General features: G+C 46.9%; 2 protein-coding genes across 2 annotated transcripts in view; both read left to right on the top strand.

Moving 5' to 3' along the window:
• PVR (poliovirus receptor) overlaps positions 1-15,940 on the top strand; it is a 26,725-nt gene extending 10,785 nt beyond the window's left edge. Inside the window, exons 2-7 of the mRNA XM_006871485.1 lie at positions 57-404; positions 5,696-5,998; positions 9,132-9,249; positions 10,011-10,159; positions 11,141-11,253; positions 15,842-15,940. Of these exons, the coding sequence (XP_006871547.1) occupies positions 57-404; positions 5,696-5,998; positions 9,132-9,249; positions 10,011-10,159; positions 11,141-11,253; positions 15,842-15,940 (1,130 nt within the window). The remainder of the gene's footprint in view (positions 1-56; positions 405-5,695; positions 5,999-9,131; positions 9,250-10,010; positions 10,160-11,140; positions 11,254-15,841) is intronic.
• A 192-nt stretch (positions 15,941-16,132) lies between these two features.
• CEACAM19 (carcinoembryonic antigen-related cell adhesion molecule 19) overlaps positions 16,133-19,054 on the top strand; it is a 32,761-nt gene continuing 29,839 nt past the window's right edge. The window contains exon 1 of the mRNA XM_006871484.1: positions 16,133-16,142. Coding sequence (XP_006871546.1) covers positions 16,133-16,142 — 10 coding nt within the window. The remainder of the gene's footprint in view (positions 16,143-19,054) is intronic.

Raw genomic sequence — 19,054 nt, 5'->3', positions numbered from 1 at the left:
GACAACCACCAGAAGCTCTGGCCTAACTTAACTAGTCCCTCCCTCCGCCCTTGCAGGGACCCAAAATGTCAGCGTGGAGGCGCCTGCCCTGGTGCGCGGCTTCCTGGGCGCCAACATCACGCTGCCTTGCGTGCTGCAGCCACGAGGGACTGGCGTGAGCATGGTGATATGGCAGCGGCTGGGAGACCCCCACGGCAATGTGGCCACATTACACCATTCGGGAAATACCCAATTCTCCCACCCTGGGAGGATGGAGTTTGCAGCTGCAGGGTCTGGCCAGGAGCTACGGAACGGGTCGCTGATCATTCGGGAGCTCAGTGTCCATGATGAAGCCAACTACACCTGCAACTTTGTCATCTACCCACACGGTAACCGGGAGGCCCACACCTGGCTCCGCGTGCTCGGTAAGGCAGGATGGGGGATACGGAAGAGCTGGGAGGTCAGCAAAAAGGTGGGTGGGCCTGAAAGGAGTGCAAGGATTCTAGGGAGGGGAAGACTAAGAGGTGGGCAGGGCAGAGTAAAGATCTTTAGTACTGATCGCATCCTAGGAGGATCTGGGGAAAATCTGTGTGTGGCATTGTGGGTTAAGAACTGGGTTGCTAACCTCACGGAGCAGTTCTACTCTGCTTTAGTAGCTAACTGTGAGTTGAAATTGACTAAGATGGCCAGACTTTGTCTCTCCTATTTTGAACTGTTATCAGGAGGGACCAGTCCTTGGAGAAAGAGATGATGTTTGGTAAAGTGGAGGGTCCGCGAAAAAGAGGAAGACCCCCAACGAGGTGGATTGGCACAGTGGCAGCAGCAATGGGCTCGAGCGTATCAATGATTGTGAGGTTGGCGCAGGACTGGGCAGTGTTCCGTTCTGTTGTACAGAGGGTCACTATGAGTCCGTACCGACTCACCAGCCCCTAACAACAACAACAACAGGTAGTAGTGGGATTGGTGTTTTTTCTTAATCTTTACAGAAATTGATCACCAAGCCTTTCTTCTGCAGCACCACTGAGTGGGTTTGAACCACCAACCTTTAGGTGACTTCCTCTTGTTAGGTGACGTCGAGTCAGTTCTGACGCACAGCGACCCTGTGTACAACAGAACGAAACACTAGCGGAGTCCCATGTAAGTAGTTGAGTTTGTACCACTTTGGGTGAAGAGGAAGGTGATATGAGACAGGCAGGGAGGGAGAAGTAGCAGGGTCCCAGCAGAGCAGGACTTTCCCTAGTGGGAAGACCCCAGGTCCCAAAGCAGCACTGTGATCTCATGGGTTCAGTTTCATGAGCCCCAGGGAGAATATGAACGCTCTCTCTTGAAACTTGGACAAAAAGCCCACGGACCTCAGTTTCCTCATCTGTGAAAAGGAAATTGCCATGAGAATTGATGGCAACTGATTTTTTGCTTTGCATGAAGAAGCTCATGAAAGATTCAATGCTTGGAACGATGCCTGGCACACAGCACCCAAAAAAGGCAGCTCTTGTCGTTTCAACCTAGCTGGAATTTTGACTTGTGTTCTGACTCCGATAGCGTGGACCCTGTAGGACACGGTAGAAGTGCTCCACAGGGCTTCTGAGGCTATAAATCTTGAGGAGAACAGACTGTCTCGTCATTCTCCTATAGAACAGCTAGTGGGTTTGAGTTGTCGACCTCGCCATTAACAGCCCAGTACTTAACCCATGGTGCCACCAGTGATCCATGTATGTGTGTATGTGTGTGTGTGGCTTAGAGTGAGGGGGTCAAACAGAAATGGTGAGTCCAAATACAGAGAAATCTTCAGGAGATAATAGCACGGGTATGATGAGGAAGAGACTTTAGCAAAGTTCCAGGTTTGGGAATCTTGGGAGCTCTGGTGAAGAGATGGAGTCAGGCTGTTTACAGTTTACAACTGTGAGACCTTGGACAAGTCACTTCCCCTCTCAGCTTCTAGGGCATAGCTTAGCCGTCCTCCCTGAACTCCCAGGCTTACCAACTCCTGAGCTTTCAAATCCCAGCCAGCCCACACTGGGTCATCAGTGTCTGGGGGAAAGTGTTTCTCCCCCTCGGACTGTATTCCCTGTGAGGTGTACATGGTCTCCTGGTCATTGCTGGGTCCCTAGCATTGCCTACTACTGAGCCAGTTAAAGTTGCAGTAATTAATAATAATACTTATTACATGCCATGCACCATTCTGGAGTCCTGGTGTGGTGCTGTAGGATAAGCACCAGAGTAACTGCAAGGTCAGCGGTTCAAACCCACCGGCCGCATCTTGGAAATCCTATATAGGGTCTCTGTGAGTCAGAACTGATTTGACGGCACTTAATAACATGCACCATTTAAAGAGCTTTGTGATCTTATCAAAGGACAGAGCATTGGACTGCTGACTGCAAGGTTGGTGGCTCAAATTCACCCACAACTCTTTGGGGGAAAGCTGAGGTTGTCTGCTGCTATAAAGATTTGCCGTCTCTTCAGAGAGAGGAAAAACAAATCACACATATGACTTTTGTTGTGCTTACTGTTAAGTACCATCGAGTCAGTACTGACTCATAGCCACCCTGTGGAGGGTTTTCAAGAATTGGCTGGTAAGCTGGAACCACAGATCTTGTGATTCAAACCAACTTTACAGTCCAGCACATTAATCCACAGCACGACACCAGGACTCCTTTAGGAAAACAGTTAGAAGAAAAACATACTGATTCCTCAAGAAAACTGTAGATGCTAGAATTACCTCTTTGATGTACTAAAAGAAATTATTTATCAACTTTGAATTCTGCGTTGATGTTGTTAAGTGCCATTGAGTCAGTCCTGACTTATAGTGATCTTGTAAAGGGGCCCAAGGAGCACTGGAAGGCTAGAACTGCCGACCTGGTGGTTTGAAGTCCAGTGCTAACCCTATAGCACCATGCCAGAAGTCCAAATTCTATACCCAAACAAAATATCCTGTAAAATAAAAGTGAAATGCGTTTTCTTTTCTTTTTGGGCAGACAAAAACTATTTTCTTCTCAAAAGAGGGAACAAATCTTTACAGTGAGGATCATTCCCACCCCCTCCACACACAGAGTATATAGGGATGGGCAACTTAGACATTGGCTACCCAAAATGGGGGGGGGGGCTACAAAGACAAGAAGTGACTGGCTTACAAGCTTTCAAGAGGAAAATGGAGGAATCCAGAGGGCATGGAGGAAGGTATAATCTCCACTGAGTAGTATCCAATCTGTCTAGGCGGGGTTGATGAAAGGAGATGGGGATAGGACTCTTGTGGTACAATGGTGAATAATTGCTATCAGGACTGACTGTGAGGGTTGGAAATGTAAAGGCGGACGTTTCGTAACAAAAGGAAGGAAGTGGTTGACTTTGCGGTCCAGGAGCGAAGGTCCCTGGGACCATCAAGGGAGAAGATTGGAGAGTGGGACCCTACCCAAAGAAAACAGTGACGCCAGAGATGGAGGCAGAGACGATGACGTGGAGAGATGCAGCGGCTGGGGACTCTAGACACAGAGAAGGAGAGGGGCTGTGTTCTGACGACCAGGGTGCAGGCTTGCAGGTATATGGATGGTTGATGATGCATGGAGGGGATTGTAAACCATGGCAATGAAATGAAATACGATAGGATGAATGTAAAGCTAAAGTTCTCCCAGGTAAACTATCACATAATTCACAATAAAAAACTTAAAAAAAAAAACCAAAAACTATTTTCTTCCCTGATACTGGCAGATTTGCTCTAAAAGAAAAAAAAAAAAAAAAACACCCTAAAACCAAAAGATTTTATTGTTTTAGGGACCATGTGAGGAAGTTCTACTGTTCCCTGTAGAAAGATCCTGTGACTTATAATGGACTTGATGGCAGTCAGCTTGTTGTTGTCATTGTTGTTGTTGGGATCTTGTCAAAGTCTCTGGAAGCTACAAATGGGTTGAGCTCAAATAGCAACACGACAGAAAAAGGCTCGGTCGCTTGTTCCGTGAAGATTGTTGTTGTGAGGTACTATTGAGTCCATTCCAATTCATGGTGACTCCACGTAACAGAGTAAAACTTCCCTGTATGCTTTTCTGTGGTGTTGCGAAGTGCCATCGAGTCTGTCCCGACTCAGCGACCCTACATGGGAAACCCTGCCCGGTTCTGTGCCATCCTCACCATTGCTGCTACGCTTAAACCCATTGTTACTGCCACTGTGCCAATCCATCTCGTTGGGGTCTCCCTCTTTATTGCTGAACCTCTACTTTACCAAGCATGATGTCTTCTCCAAGGACTGGTCCCTCCTGATAATATTCCCAAAGTATGAGAGATGAAGTCTGGCCCTCCTGGTTTCTAAGGAGGATTCTGGCTGTCTTCGTCCAACACAGATTTGTTTATTCTTCTGGCAGTCCATGGTACTTTTAATATTCTTCTCCAACACCATAACTCAAATGCATCAATTCTTCTACCATCTTCCTTATTCATTGTTCAACTTTCACACGCATATGTGGTGATTGAAAATACCATGGCTTGGGTCAGATGCACCTTAGTCCTCAAACTGACATCTTTGCTTTTGAACACTTTAAAGAGGTTTTGCACAGCAGATTTGCCTAATGCAATACGTTGTTTGATTTCTTAACTGCTGTTTCCATGAGTGTTGATTGTGCAGCCAAGCAATCCAAGTTTGTTGGTACTGTTTAAGTGCCATTGAGTTGATTCCAGATCATAGCCGCCCTGTGTATCCAGAGTTTCCAAAGGTTTCAATCTTTGCAGGAGCAGAAAGCCTCATCTTTCTCCATGGAGTGGCTGGTGGGCTTGAACTGCCTACTTTGCAGTTCACATTCCAGTGTTTACCCTAGTTTGTTGTTGTTGTTAAGTACCGTAGAATCAGTTCCCACTTACTTTGAACCACCAACTTGGTAGTTAGAAGTCCAGTGTTGACCCTACCATGTCACACCAGGACTGCTATCTTAGTTTATTGTTGTTAAGTGTCCTCGAGTCTGTTGTGACTCAAAGCAACCCTGTACAGGGTTTCTGAGAAGCAGCTCATCCTAATGGTCCACTAAGGGAAGGCTGTCTCTCTCTGTTGGCCCTGAAGGAAGGTCCTTGTCGCTTCTGCTTCCTAGTTCTAGTTCCTTAGAGATCTTCATGTGTCTTAGCAACAACAAACTTCAGGAGCCCCTGTAGCACTATGGGTTAGGCATTGGGCTACTAACTGCAGGGTCAGCAGTTCAAACCCACTAGCAGTTCCTTGGGAGAAAGATGAAGCTGTCTGCTCCTATAAAGATTTGCAGTCTCAGAAACCTATATAGGATCACTGTGAGTCAAAATGGACTCTGATTGTCATCATTGTTAAGTGCCATCAAATTGGTTCCGACTTGTAGCAACCCTGTATAAAGTTTCTGAGGAGCGGTAGGTGGGTTTGAACTCTGGACCTTGTGATTCAAACTGACCTTGTGGTCTAGTGCATTATCCTGCTGGGCCTCACTAGGACTCCGACTCTGTAATGCTGTTGTTGTTGTTGTTAAGTGCTGTTGAGTTGGTTTGGACTAATAGCAACCCTGTATAGGTTTTCCAAGGAGAGGCTGGGGAGCTTGAACCGCTGATCCTGACATCGCAGTCCAGCGCTTTAACCCCCAGCACCACACCAGAACTCTATGATGGTGGCTTTTAAACTGTGAGAAAATAATTTCTGTTTGATAAAGCCACCCACGTGTGTATTTCTGTGATAGATGCACCAGAGACTAAGCCACTCTTTCTCTATTTCTCTCCTTAGCCCGACCCCGGAGCCAGGCAGAAGCCCTGAACGTGGACCTCCCAGTCCACCCGGAGCCCGTGACCATGGCCCGTTGTGTCTCAACCGGAGGACGCCCCCCTGCCCTCATCACCTGGTCATTGACCCCCGGCTGGCAGGTCAATACGAGCCAGGCGTCAGGGCCCCTTCCCGGCACAGTCACTGTCACCAGCCTCCTGACCTTGGTGCCCTCCAGCCAAGTGGACAGCCAGAATGTGACCTGTAGAGTGGAGCATGAGAGCTTCAAGGAGCCTGACCAGCTGGTGGTGACCCTCAGCGTGCGTTGTGAGTGTGCCCTAGTGTGAACAAGGGCAAGAACCATGCCCAGGCTGCCTCTTCCCCTCCCCCACTGTCTACACGGGCTCCCCAGGCCACTGTCTACACTGACAGCCCACAATATAAAGTGGCTCCGTTGAGCACAGTCTGCATTACCCTTACACATCACCTGTCCCTGCTTCTCTGAGGAACTGACGAAACTGACAATAGTTAAGTGCCGTCAAGTCAGTTCCAACCCATAATGACCCTGTATAAGATTTTCAAGGAGTCACTGGTGGTTTTGAACTGCCGACCTTGCGTTACAAACTGACCCTGTGGTCCAGCGCATTATGGCCCTTAACAAGAACCGACTTGATGGCCCTTAACAAGAAGAACATTTTCTAGCAGCTACCCAATTAAAGTAAAAAAAAAAAACTGAAATTTTAATACTGTATTGTATTGAATCCTGTATATTCAAGACTGTCTTTTCCACATGAATCAGTTTTTATGCTTTTATATTGAGACCATTTACATTCATTTTTGTATTGTAAGTCTTTGAAATCCTGTATGTTTTTCAAGCCAGCCATACTTCATGAGCTCAGTCACCACAGGAGGCCAGCAGCAGCCATATTGGGCAGCCCAGATTTAGACTAAGCTTCCATGGTTTACACAGCCTCATTCAGAAATTATCTACAAACCCATACAGACTGTAACAATTTCACCGGTTCTCTTGGTCACTGTCTGATTTCTCTAGGGTTGCTATAACAAAGACACCACAAGGGGATGGCTTTGACAAACAAATACATTTGCTCACACTTTAGGAGGCTACAAGTCCTCTCTCTCTCTCTCTCTCTGTCAGCTCTGGAGAAAGGTTCTTGTTTCTTTCAGCATCTGTAGGCCGAGCATTTCATTGGATCTAGGAGCTTTCCAATGCAGGGACGCCAGGTCCACTCCCAGCTCTTCTTCTTGGAGGTAGTAGGTCCCAGTAATCTCTGCTGGCTTCTCTCTTCTGTATCTCTTATCAAAGAAAAGGTGTTGAAGGCCAAACTCCGAGGAAACTCGTCTTAAATCAGACTAGGACTGTGATACGAGTAAGGGTATTACATCCCAGCCTTAAACATCCTGTTGTTTTATCACTCCGATCACAACTTTGTTGTTGTTAGGTGCCATCGAGTTGGTACCGACCCATAGTGACCTTATGCACAGCAGAATGAAACACTGCCTGATCCTGGGCCAACCATCAATGCTGCCACCTAGCCAATCCATCTCGTTGGGGGTCTTCCTCTTTTTCTCTGACCCTCCACATTACCAAACACGATAGCCTTCCCCAACGACTGTTCCCTCCTGACAATATGTCCAAAGTATGAGAGACGAAGTTTGGCCATCTTGGCCTCTAAGGAGCATTCTGGCTGCACGTCTTCCAAATGGATCTATTGGTTCTTTTGGCAGCCCATGGCACTTCAATATTCTCCTCCAACACCATAACTCAAAAGCATCAATTCTTCTACAGTCTTCCTTATTCACTGTCCAGCTTTCACATGCATATGAGGTTATTGAAAATACCATGGCTTGGGTCAGGTGCACCTTAGTCCTCAAGCTGACTTCTTTGCTCTTCAACACTTTAAAAATATCTTGTGTGGCAGATTTGCCTAACACAGTACGTCATTTGATTTTTTGACTGTTGCTTCCATGAGTGTTGATAGTTGATCCAAGAAGAATGAAGTCCTTGATAACTTCAATCTTTTCTCCATTGATAAGAATGCTGTTTATTGGTCCAGTGGTGAGGATTTTTGTTTTCTTTACATGGAGATGTAATCCATACCGAAGGCTGTGCTCTTTGATCTTTATCAGTAAATGTTTTAAGTCCTCTTCACTTTCAGCAAGCAAGGTTGGATCATATGCATATCTCAGGTTGTTAATGAGTCTTCCTCCAATCCTGATGCCACGTTTTTCTTCATAGAACCCAGCTTCTTGGATTATTTGCTCAGCATACAGGTTGAATAAGTATGCTGAAAGAATACAACCTTGTCACACACCTTTCTTAATTTGAAACCATTCAGTGTGTTCCCATGTTCTGTTCGAACAACTGCCTCTTCGTCCAGGTACAGATTCCTCATGAGCAAAATTAAGTGTTCCAGAATACTCATACTTCACAGTGTTGTCCATAGCTTGTCATAATCCACACAATCGAAAGCCTTTGCATACTCAATAAAGCACAGGTAAACGTCTTTCTGATATGCTCTGCTTTTAGCCAAGATCCATCGGACATCAGCAATGATATCCCTCATTCCACGGCCTCTTCTGAATCCGGCTTGAACCTCTGGAAGTTTTCTGTCAATGTATGATTGTATTGATCACATCTTAGGGACTCATTAAATAGCTGTCACATTTACATCATTGCATAACTGCCAAACCACCAAATCATGGCCCAGTCAAGTCAACACATTTGGCGGGGACACAGTTCAATCCTTGCAGGCATAGGTTACCTTTTCAACACTGGCTGCCTTGGGGAACTGACTCTTCTCCTACCCAGCTTCACTGACTCAGCATCCCAATACACCTTCTACATGTAGCGCATCAACTATGTCTTCACAGGCTCTTCTAGACTCTGTCCCAACTGTCCCGCCTTCTTTGTCTGGCCACTCCCCCCAAGCAGCTGGTACACTGATTCCTGAAGGCACTGCCTTTACTGGACCCCCTTCAGCATTGCCACTGGGCCTGAGGGTAAAGGACCTTTGCCTTCTAACCCCACCCCCCACCCTCCAAAAAAAGAAGCTGGCTCGCTGTCCTTCCCTATGGGACATTTGAAAAGTACTTAAGTCTGGCCCATCATGTGTGGGAACAAGGAGACTCAGACGTCTTTTCTGCAGGACTTGTAAGGGCCTTGAATGTGCACTTGTGTGTTGGGAATATTCAAGATGTTTATCACAGGAAGTGACAGAGGAAGTCAGGTCTTGTGAGAAGCTCTCTCTCAGCCCCTGCTGAACCCCACTCTGAAAGGGACCCCAGGTTCTTCTCTCAGGGATCCCCAGACTCATCACAGCACCCTCATCTCTGGGCAGCTCCCCAAACCTTCTAAGGCCTCTCCTTGATGTGACATCAGTGCTGCAGACTGTGGCTCTCTGAGGGTCCCCATCTCTGAGTCTGAATCTGTTTCCCCCAGACCCCCCTGAGGTCTCCATCTCTGGCTATGATGACAACTGGTACCTCGGACGCAGTAAAGTCACGCTGAACTGTAACGCCCGCAGCAACCCAGAACCCACAGACTACATGTGGAACACGTGAGTCTGGGGTGGACCTGGGCTCCGGGGTCTGAGGGAGTAGGGGCTGGAGGCTGAACTTTTGGGTCTGAGGGAGGAAGGCTGGGGGCCTGGGCTGCTGGGTCTGAGGGCGGAGGGGCTGGGAGCTGAACTGGATCTGAGAGAGGAGGAGCTGGGGGCTGGGCTCCTAGCTCTGAGGGACGGGGGCTGGGGGCCTGGACTGCTGAGTCTGAGGGTGGTGGGGGTTGCTGGAAAGTAAAGAGAGAGAGATTGCCTTCAGGGCCTCTCTCTCCCCGCCCTTGGCTCCATCCTGAGCTCTCAGCGCTGCCCCTCTTGTGAAAACCTAGGAAGGGCCCCCACCGTGACACACATGGAGCCACTAGGAGTAGGAACCGGCTGGACAGCAACTAGTGGTTCTGCGTGAGCATCAGAGAGCAAAATCCAGGGTTGCTCTCACATCATACAAGGGGGCTTCCAAATGTTTGTGGAAAATTCCATATATTTTCAGTCCCTTTTTCCACAAACTTTTGAAAGTCCCTTCATAGGGACCACGAAGGTTTCTGTGTATCTGCTTCTAGTGAATGTCCAGTCACCATCCCTGTTGTTGTGGTTAAGTGCCGTTGAGTTGGTTCCGACTTATGGGGTTTCCAAGGCGGCTAATAGGTTTGAACCACAGACCTTGTGGTCCAGTGCATTAACCCATACCGCCACACCAGGATTTTCACCTGTCCCTGGAGGTCTCCAAAAGAGGCCACCTCCTCTCTGTCTCTGTCCTCCACCAGGACCTTGGGTCTCCTGCCTCCCTCTACTGTCGCCCAGAGCCATCAACTCCAGATCCAGACTGTGGACGAGTCAACCAACACAACATTCATCTGCAGTGTGACCAATGCCATAGGGACTGGCCGGGCAGAGCTGACCGTCCTGGTCAATGGTGAGGAGCACACTGGGTAGGGAGAGAGGGGACCAAAGCAGAAGGAGGCAACAGGATTTCTTTTGAGGGAGGAGTTTGGAGATGATCCCTGACTAAGAGAATCCCCTAGCCATAAGAAAACTCTCTGACCCACATGTTTCCCTGATTTTCTCATGAAAGCATCTACAGGGTCAGCTTTACACCCCCTAACTCAGGCTGGGATAGTTATGAGATGCCTCCTGTCCGAGAACTCAGAGAGACCTTTCTGTCTGGACAAGGGGACTTTAAAGCAGTCTAAATCAAAAAGGGACTTTATTGAAAATCCACCTTCAGGTATAGCTGGTGGACCTAGGAATGCCAACCATGCAGCCCAGAGACTCTTCCTCACATCTCTTGTCTCTTTTCTCTGTGCTGACTGTCTTCTCAGTCACACTTTCATCCTGGAGGAGGAAGCAAGATGGCCTTCAGCAACTACAGGCTCATATCCCACCAGTTTAGGAAAATACACTATTTTCCATAACATTAGCTAAAGTCCCCAAACTGACTCTCATTGGCCCAACTTAAATCACAGTCTACCAATGAAGATGAACCAATCTCTGTGGCTGGGGACAATGGAATGTTCTGATTGGCCAGAATTAAGTCACAGCACGCCTATGTACCAATCTCTGTGGTTGGGGACAGCAGAATGTTCTGATTGGCCAGAACTAGGTCACAGCCCACCTATTAACCAGTCACCATGGCTGAGGAGAATGGAATGCTCTGATTGGCCAGGACTGGGATAAAGACCCAGAGGGTGAGTCAAGGAGGTGAATAATAGCCCAGGACATTGTGTCTTTCTGCTGTGCTTGGGGTCGCTATGAGTCGGTTCCGACTCGATGGCACCTGACAACAACAACAACAGAGGGAATATGGAGTGCTGTTCCAAAAGGGGTTGCTTTTCCTGGTACAGTGAAAGCCCCAAAAGTCTTCTTACCTAAATATTGCTTCCTTTCTCTCTTCCAGACAGACCTGGGGCCCAGTCACGCCTACACATCTGCCTGTACATCATCATCCCCGTGATTGCGATGCTGCTAGTGGGGGTCCTGCTTTGGTTCTTCTGTTTCAGAAACAATTTCGTGAGTCCCCTCTTCTTTGGTGTATACCCCATCTGTGTGCCTTGAATGAGTTGTTGTTGTTGTTTTGTGCTGTGGAGTTGGTTCCGACTCATAGCGACCCTGTACAGGGTTTCCGAGGCTGTAAATCTTTACAGGAGCAGAAAGCCTCATCTTTCTCCTGCGGAACAGCTGGTAGTTTCCAACTACTGATGTTGAGATTAGCAGCCTGATTACCAGAGCTCCTTGAATGAGTATCACCACCTAAAAACCCATTCCCTACGAGCCAGTTCCAAGTCCTAGCGACCCTAGATATGGTTTCTGAGACTGGAAATCTTTATAGGAGCAGACCATTTCATCTTTCTCCCGAGGAATGGCTGGTCCTTGCAATTAACAGTCCAGTATTTAACCCAGTGTACCACCAGGCTCCCTGATCATCCTCACGACCACCATCAACTTGTTGCCATCTATTCAGCTTCAACTCAGGGCAACCCCCTGCCTGTCAGAGTAGAACTGTGTTCCATGGTGTTTGTTTTTGTTTTTGCTGTTGTTGATTTTTAATTGTAGCAATATTTATACAACAAAACCTTTGCCATTTCAGCCATTTTTGCATGTACAACCCAGCCATGCCATCGACACTCCCCATGTTTCAGAACCTTCACCAGAATCCATTTCCAAATCTTTTGTCTCTGTGGCACTGTAGGATCAGCCCTGGACTTAGAACCACAAGGTCTGCATTTCAAACCCATCAGCTGCCCCTCAGAAACCCTCCACAATGTTGCTGTGAATAGGAACTCCTTTATTTGCCCCCCCACCTTCTTTCCATTTATGGGGAAGATTCCAGTGGTTTGTCCTATTGAGAAAACATACATCATTTCCTTTCCAGTAGATGAAAAAGAAACAGACTAAAAAAATAATATTTCCTTCTTCTCTTTTCCTTTCTTTTCTTTTTAACTGTCCCACCCTGTCACTCAGATAAGCACGCATCTATACTACCCAGTGAATGAGTCTCCCTCCTTCCCACCCCTGGGAACCATCATAGAAAGTTTATTACAGATTAAAAACCTTTTCCTGGATTTTTACAATCATGGTCTCATACAGTATCTGTCCCTTTACGACCAGCTTCCATAGGCTGATTTTTCCAAAGTCTTTCTTCTCAAGTGCCTCAGGGTAGATTCAAACCACAAACCTTGTGGCTAACAGCCAATCATGTTAACTGTTTGCACCACTAATGGGCCCGGCAGCTGCCATGATTGGTGTGTTAGTTTCCAACTGCTGTCGTTACACAAAGATCACGAGTGGCTTTGAAGAACAGAAATTGGTTGGATCACAGTTTGGGTGGCTGGATATTCATATCAGAGTTTCAGCCGTATTGAGTTAGCCGTCCAGACTGAGCTCCGGACATCCCTTGGTTCCTTGGCTTATAGACCAGCTCACATCATGTCTGTCTTTTCTCTGTGTGTGTGGGTGTGTGTGTCTGAGTTTCTTCTGCTCTTTTTATAACTCAGAAGTGATTAGATTTAGAACCCCGTCTACTTGGGTATGACGTAATTAAGATAACAAAAAAGTCTGGGCAGAAGGAATACCGTAATTCCTGGGGTAGCACTGTTTTCCTTCAAAACTCTATATATCAAGTCATTGTAAATCAGAATCAACTCACCGTCACTTAACAGTAATTCCAAATAGGATCATTTTCCTAGGCATGCTGCTGTGGGTTACCATCAAGTGGGTTCTGACTCATGGGGACCCAGTGTGGACAGGGTAGAACTACCCCAAAGAGTTTTCTTGGCTGAAATGAAACCGACCTTGGGGTCCAGTGCTTATCCTCCAGCGCAACACCTGGACTCCAAAAATAGAGAGAGAGACTCTTTATTAAGTCTTGATGGCGGTGGTGGCTATGTGCCGTGGAGTCACTTCCGACTCATAGTGACCCTGCATAGGGTTTCCGAGGTTGTAAATATTTATAGGAACAGAAAGTTTCACCTTTCTCCCTCGGAACCACTGGTAGTTTCAAACTACTGATGTTGAGATTGGCAGCTTGACTCATAACCACCATGCTACCAGAGCTCCTATTTTGTCATGTTGTTAAGTGCCATTGAGTCATTTCTGACCCATAGTGACCCTGTATAGGATTTCCAAGGAGCAACTGGTGAGCTTGAACTGCCAATCTTGCAGTTCAAACGACTTTGCAGTCTGGTGCATTAACCCACAGCGCCACACCAGGACTATTATATCTTAGATAGGAGTAAACTCAAGGCAAAGACAAACAGATCATCTGAGTGAGGGAACTCACACACACCATGATGTGTTTCCCTTGGCTGTGATGTTTATGGAAGTAAATCACCAGGCCTTTCTTCTGAGGTACAAACTGCCTCAACTGGTTACCAGTTGTGCCACCTTTGGTGGTTGGTTGGTGGTTATGTGCCATGGAGTTGGTTCCAACTTATAGCAACCCTGTATAGGGTTTTCAAGGCTGTAAGTCTTTATGGGAGAAGAAAGCCTCATCTCTCTCCCAGAGAGCGGCTGGTAGATTTGAACTGTTGACCTTGCAGTGAGAAGCTCAACTTGTAATCCACTATGCTACCAGAGCACCTTAGACAGGACTACCTTTACAGGTAAAAAATTAAACGAAGTCCAGTGTCATCAAAGTGACCCTAAAGGATAGAGTAGAACTGCCCCAGAGGGCTGTAAATCTCTCAAGCAAACTGCCACATCTTTCTACCTCAGAGCCACTGGTGGGTTTGAACCGCTGGCCTTTCAGAACATAGCTGAGTACTTTAACCACTGCACAACCCAATCTCCTCCAGAAAGATGACAGCCATCAAAATGGATGGAGCAGGTAACACATGAGTCCTAGCGGACTCAAGAGCAGCAGGTGTGGTTTGAGTTAGACACCTAAAATCACGTGGTTCCTCCTCCTGTCTCTAAGCATTGTCGTTTATTCTTAACTCCTCCTGTCTTCCCAGGCCTGAACTAGAACCACCTTGGTTAACGGGAAAAGTGCCAATGGAGTAAGTATCGATGGGGTTAGTTCTTAGAGTGGGGGCAGGGCAATGCTAAGGAGGGTATGGGCAGTTGGCACAAACCACAGACAATTGCTGGGGCTTTCCCAACGAGGAGGAGCCCTAGTGACACAGTTGTTAAACTCAAGGTCGGGTTCAAACCCATCAGCCTCTCCACAGGAGAAAGATGTGGCTGTCTGCTCTGCAAAGACATGCAGTCTTGGAAAGCTTAAGAATGGAGTTCTATTCTGTCCCTCAGGATTGCTATGAGTTGGAATCGACCTAAGCCCTGTGGCTTGGGGTTTTTTGTTTTGTTTTGTTTTTTAATGTTTTATTGTGAATTATGTGATAGTTTACACAGGAGAACATTAAGTTTTACATTCATTCTATAGTATATAATTCCATTGCTATGGTTATAATCCCCTCCATGCATCATCAACCTACCAAAGGGTATACCCTACAAGCCTGCCCCCCGGGTCATCAGCACACAGCCCCTTTCCCTCTCTGGATCTAAAGTCCCCAGCCGCTCCATCTCTCCACATCATCGTCTCTGCCTCCATCTCTGGCGTCACTGCTTCTCTGGGTAGGGTCCTGCTCTCCGCTCTTCTCCCTTGATGGTCCCAGGGACCTCCGCTCCTAGACTGCAAAGTCAACCACTCCCCTCCTTGCTACAAAATGTCTACCTTTACATTTCCAACCCTCACAATCAGTCCTGATAACAATTATTCACTATTGTATCACAAGAGACCTATCCGCATTTCCTTTCATCAGCCGCCGCCCCCCCAACCCCAGACAGATTGGATACAACTCAGTGGATCTTCTTTCTTCTTCCACGCCCCACTTGCAACTCTTAACCGGAACTCAGCACAGTACCACAAACTGGGTTTGGATCTTCTTTACAAAGGCCGCAGAACCCCTGCACCCCCTTTGCCATCGAGTCGATTCCACCTCATGGGCACCTCATGGGCACCTCATGGGCAGAGTAGAACTGTACCATAGGGTTTCCAAGACTGTGACCTTTCAGAAGCAGATTGCCACGTCTTGCTTCCAAGGCACCTTTTGTTGTTGTTGTTGCTAAGTGCCGTTGATTCGATTCCGACTCACGCAACCCTGTATAGGGTTTCTGAGGACCAGCTAGTGAGTTTGAACTGCTGACCTTGCAGTTCAAAGCGACCTGTGGTCCAGTGCATTATCCTGCAGCGCCACATCAGAACACCAAGGCCCCTCTGGTTTCAAACTACCAAACTTTGAGTTAGTGTTTAAATGATTAGTGTTTAACCATTTGTGACCCAGAGGCTCCCAGAATCCCTGTAATGTACTAAAGTGCACGTTCCTGGGCCTACCCTCTGAGAGCCGGGGCTGGTGGGTCTGGGTTTGGGCCTAGGGGTCTGAATTTCTTTAGGTGCTGCCCTCTCTTCCTCTTCACCCACCCCTAAATGGCCACACCTGGCAAAGTTCTAACCTGGCTTCCAAGGAGAAAAGAGGGGGCTTGTGAAGAAAGCTGAGTGGCCTTCTTCCCATAGCTGTTACATGTTAAGTTTCAGGGTTAGAGATTCCTCTGATTTTGCTTGAAAGGTCCTCACAGCTGACGTCTGAAAATCTCCCTCTAGGCTGTCTCCTCTTCGCCTGTGGCCCCTTCAGAACAACTCGACTTAGAACCTGCCAACAGAGGGCACCAGGAATCGGAGCAAATGGAGCAAGAGATCTGAGCTTCAAGGACCTAGCCTCCTCAGGGAAGACCTTCTCCAAAGACATCAGCTGCCAGGCCTGGTGCAGGTCCCCTCTGCTAGGCAACACAGTGGCTGGGTGTAAGACCCTAAGACCACTCACAGAGCTCAGCAAAGGGTATCTACTCAGGGATGCAATTTATTGCATTAATAGCCTGCAGCTTAAAATCGGAGATGGGAAAAGGTACCTGAAGCAGGAGGCTATTGCAGGACATTTCGTTGTTGTTAGGTGCTAGCTAGCCGGCTCCGAACCATAACAACAACAGATGGAAACACAGCCTGGTGCTGCGCCATCCCTACAGTTGCTGCTTTCACTGAGTCAATTAATCTTGTTAAGGCTTTCTCTGTTTTTCACTGACCCTGCACTTTATCAAGCATGATGTCCTTCTCTAGGGACTGAACCCTCCTGGCAATATGTCCAAAGTATGAGAGACAAAATTTGTCCATCTTGGCTTATAAGGAGCATTTCTTTGGTCTTCTTGCAGTCCGTGGTACCTTTAGTCTTCTTCCCCAACACCATAACTCAAATGCGTAATTCTTCTACGGTCTTCCTTATGCACTGTTCAACTTTTACTGTGTTATGAGGCTCTTGAAAATGCCATGTGATCTTCAGCAGAATTTCTATCACTAAGGCCATATTTTCCAACTACTGACCTTTGTTTTCAACTTTTGTATTTCAGTCACCACTAATTACCAATACATCATGATGGCAGGTTTGACCAGTCTCACACTGAAGATGTTGGTAGAAATCTTCCATGTCATCATCATTGACTTTAGTGGTTGGTCCATAAATTTAAATGTTGTTAGGTGCCATTAAGCCGGTACCAACTCATAGTGACACTGTGCACAACAGAACAAAACACTGCCTGATCTTTCAGCAACCTAACAATTGTTGCCATACTTGAATAATAGTGGTATTAACTGGTCTTCCTTGTAGGTGTATATTTATTATCCTATCATAGACAGCATTATACTTCAAGATAGATCTTAAAAGGTTATTTCTGATGATGAATGTAATACCATTTCTCTTCAGTTTGTCTTTCCTGGTATAGTAAACCATGTGAATATGGAGGACTTTGAAGCTACTCACCACTTGAGCAAGTTTTACACAGAACAACTCTATTTTTTATTATAATAATGAGAGAAATGGGGAACAAAGAAACTGGGCCTTTTTTCCTGGAATTGGCCCAGTTGGGAGGGATTACAGTAAGCGAATGTGCGAGCAACCATTTTGCAAGCTGGGACGTTGATCTGATGGTATCCTCATTATGGAATGTATTCGACAACACCCCCTACTGGAAGGTGATAGCTTGGTCAGGGTTGGCGATTCTGTGCATGCTCGGAATCAGATTCAATTTTGTTCTGATCTCATGAGTTTCTGAAAGGCGATTTTTAGGATGGTTTTGCACGGGACAGTGGGCACAACTACAGTCTTCAAGGTTGTGGGCTGTGAGACAAAGTCTCTCTCCCTAGGGACGCCTCTGCGTCTAGAGCAGTTTTATATTTAACTGTGCTTTAGCAAACGTGCTGGGCATCCTGCTTTCACTCTGATCCTTATTTAATTAATTTATTTTTCCAGTGAATCCTGACTCTGAAGCAGGGTAGGTTCCAGACTCCAGCTTCAAGCTGGTTGTCCAAGGTTTTATTTGGGGGTCTGACACATGACTGACCACCTTCGTGGCTGTTTTTTCTCTCCAGACTCTTTCCAAAGGTCCAGGATTCCCACCACAAATCACACGGCTAGCAAGGACCCCCGGAATAGCCCAGCGCCCCCAGAGAAACAAAGACACTCCCAGCACATGCAAAGTGCCAGGTTTAGAGACCCCTTGCCAAGAGCCCGATGACCAAATCCTTCTCTGGTGAAAAAGAACCAGAAGGTTCCAACAGCCAGAGAATCTGTGTGATGACTTGAACTCTGCCTGGAGCAGCCACATTTCTAAGGCTTGACTCTTTGTGGTTTGTTCTAGGAGGGGAAATATTAATAAATTCAAATAGATTTAATAGACACAAAGATGATGGCAACACATCCAGATAAGAGAGACCACCAGGTGCTATTGAATCCGCTCCAATTCATAGGGGCCTATGCACAAGGAGCTCTGGTAGCGTAGTGGTTATGAATCAGGCTGCAAACCGCAGGTCAGCATTCAAAACTACCAGCGGTTCCACGGGAGAAAGATCAGGCTTTCTGCTCCCATAAAGATTTACAGCCTCAGAAACACTGTACAGGGTCGCTATGAGTCGGAAGCAACTCCACGGCCCATAACCACCACCATACCCAACAGAACTAAACACTGCCAGGTTCTGCACCATCCCCACAATTGTTAGTCTGAGTCCATTATTGCTGTGACTTTGCCAGTCCATCTCATTGGCGGGGGAGGGTCTTTGTCTTTTTTGTTGACCCTCCAGTTTGCGAAGCAGAGTATTTCAAGACCAAGACCATGGACTTTCAGAAAAACAAACAAATTTGTCTTGGAAATACAGCCAGAATGCATCTTAGAAGTGAGGATGGGGAGCCTTGATCTCTCACACTTTGGATGTGTTGTCAGGAGGGACCAGTTCCCAGAGAAGGACATCCTGCTTGATAAGGGGCCACTGAAAAAGAAGAAACCCCTTACAAGATGGATGGTCATCATGCAGCACCATGGACCCACACATCACAATGATTGTGAGGACGATACAGGACTGCGCTGTGTTTCATTCTGTTGTGTGTGGGGTCACTGTGAGTCAGAACCAGCTTGATGGCATCTAGTAACAGCAACCTGGCAAGTGAAGCTCTCACCGGGTTCACCCTGAGAACCTTAGTGCAACGCAGTCGACCTCAACTTTCTTTTTTCTTTTTGAACATTTTTATTGTGGTTTGGGGGAACTTCCCAAAGCAAACTCATTTCCCATTTGTCATAGATTGAATTGTTACCCCGCCCCTCAAGATATGTATCAACTCGGCTGGGTCATGATTCTGTGTAATGATATAATGTGGTAATTATGTAAAAACCGCATAAATTATACAAGGATTAAGGGTGGGCTGCAATATCCGTAAGTCCCTGTGTGGTGCTGGAGGATAAGCACTGAACCTCAGAGTCAGTTTGAACTGCAAGG

Source organism: Chrysochloris asiatica, unplaced genomic scaffold (genome assembly GCF_000296735.1).
Source record: "Chrysochloris asiatica unplaced genomic scaffold, ChrAsi1.0 scaffold00168, whole genome shotgun sequence".
In the NCBI taxonomy this organism is placed as follows: domain Eukaryota; kingdom Metazoa; phylum Chordata; class Mammalia; order Afrosoricida; family Chrysochloridae; genus Chrysochloris; species Chrysochloris asiatica.
The sequence above is the reverse complement of the archived record's forward strand: the minus strand, read 5'-3'. Positions and strand labels throughout refer to the sequence as shown.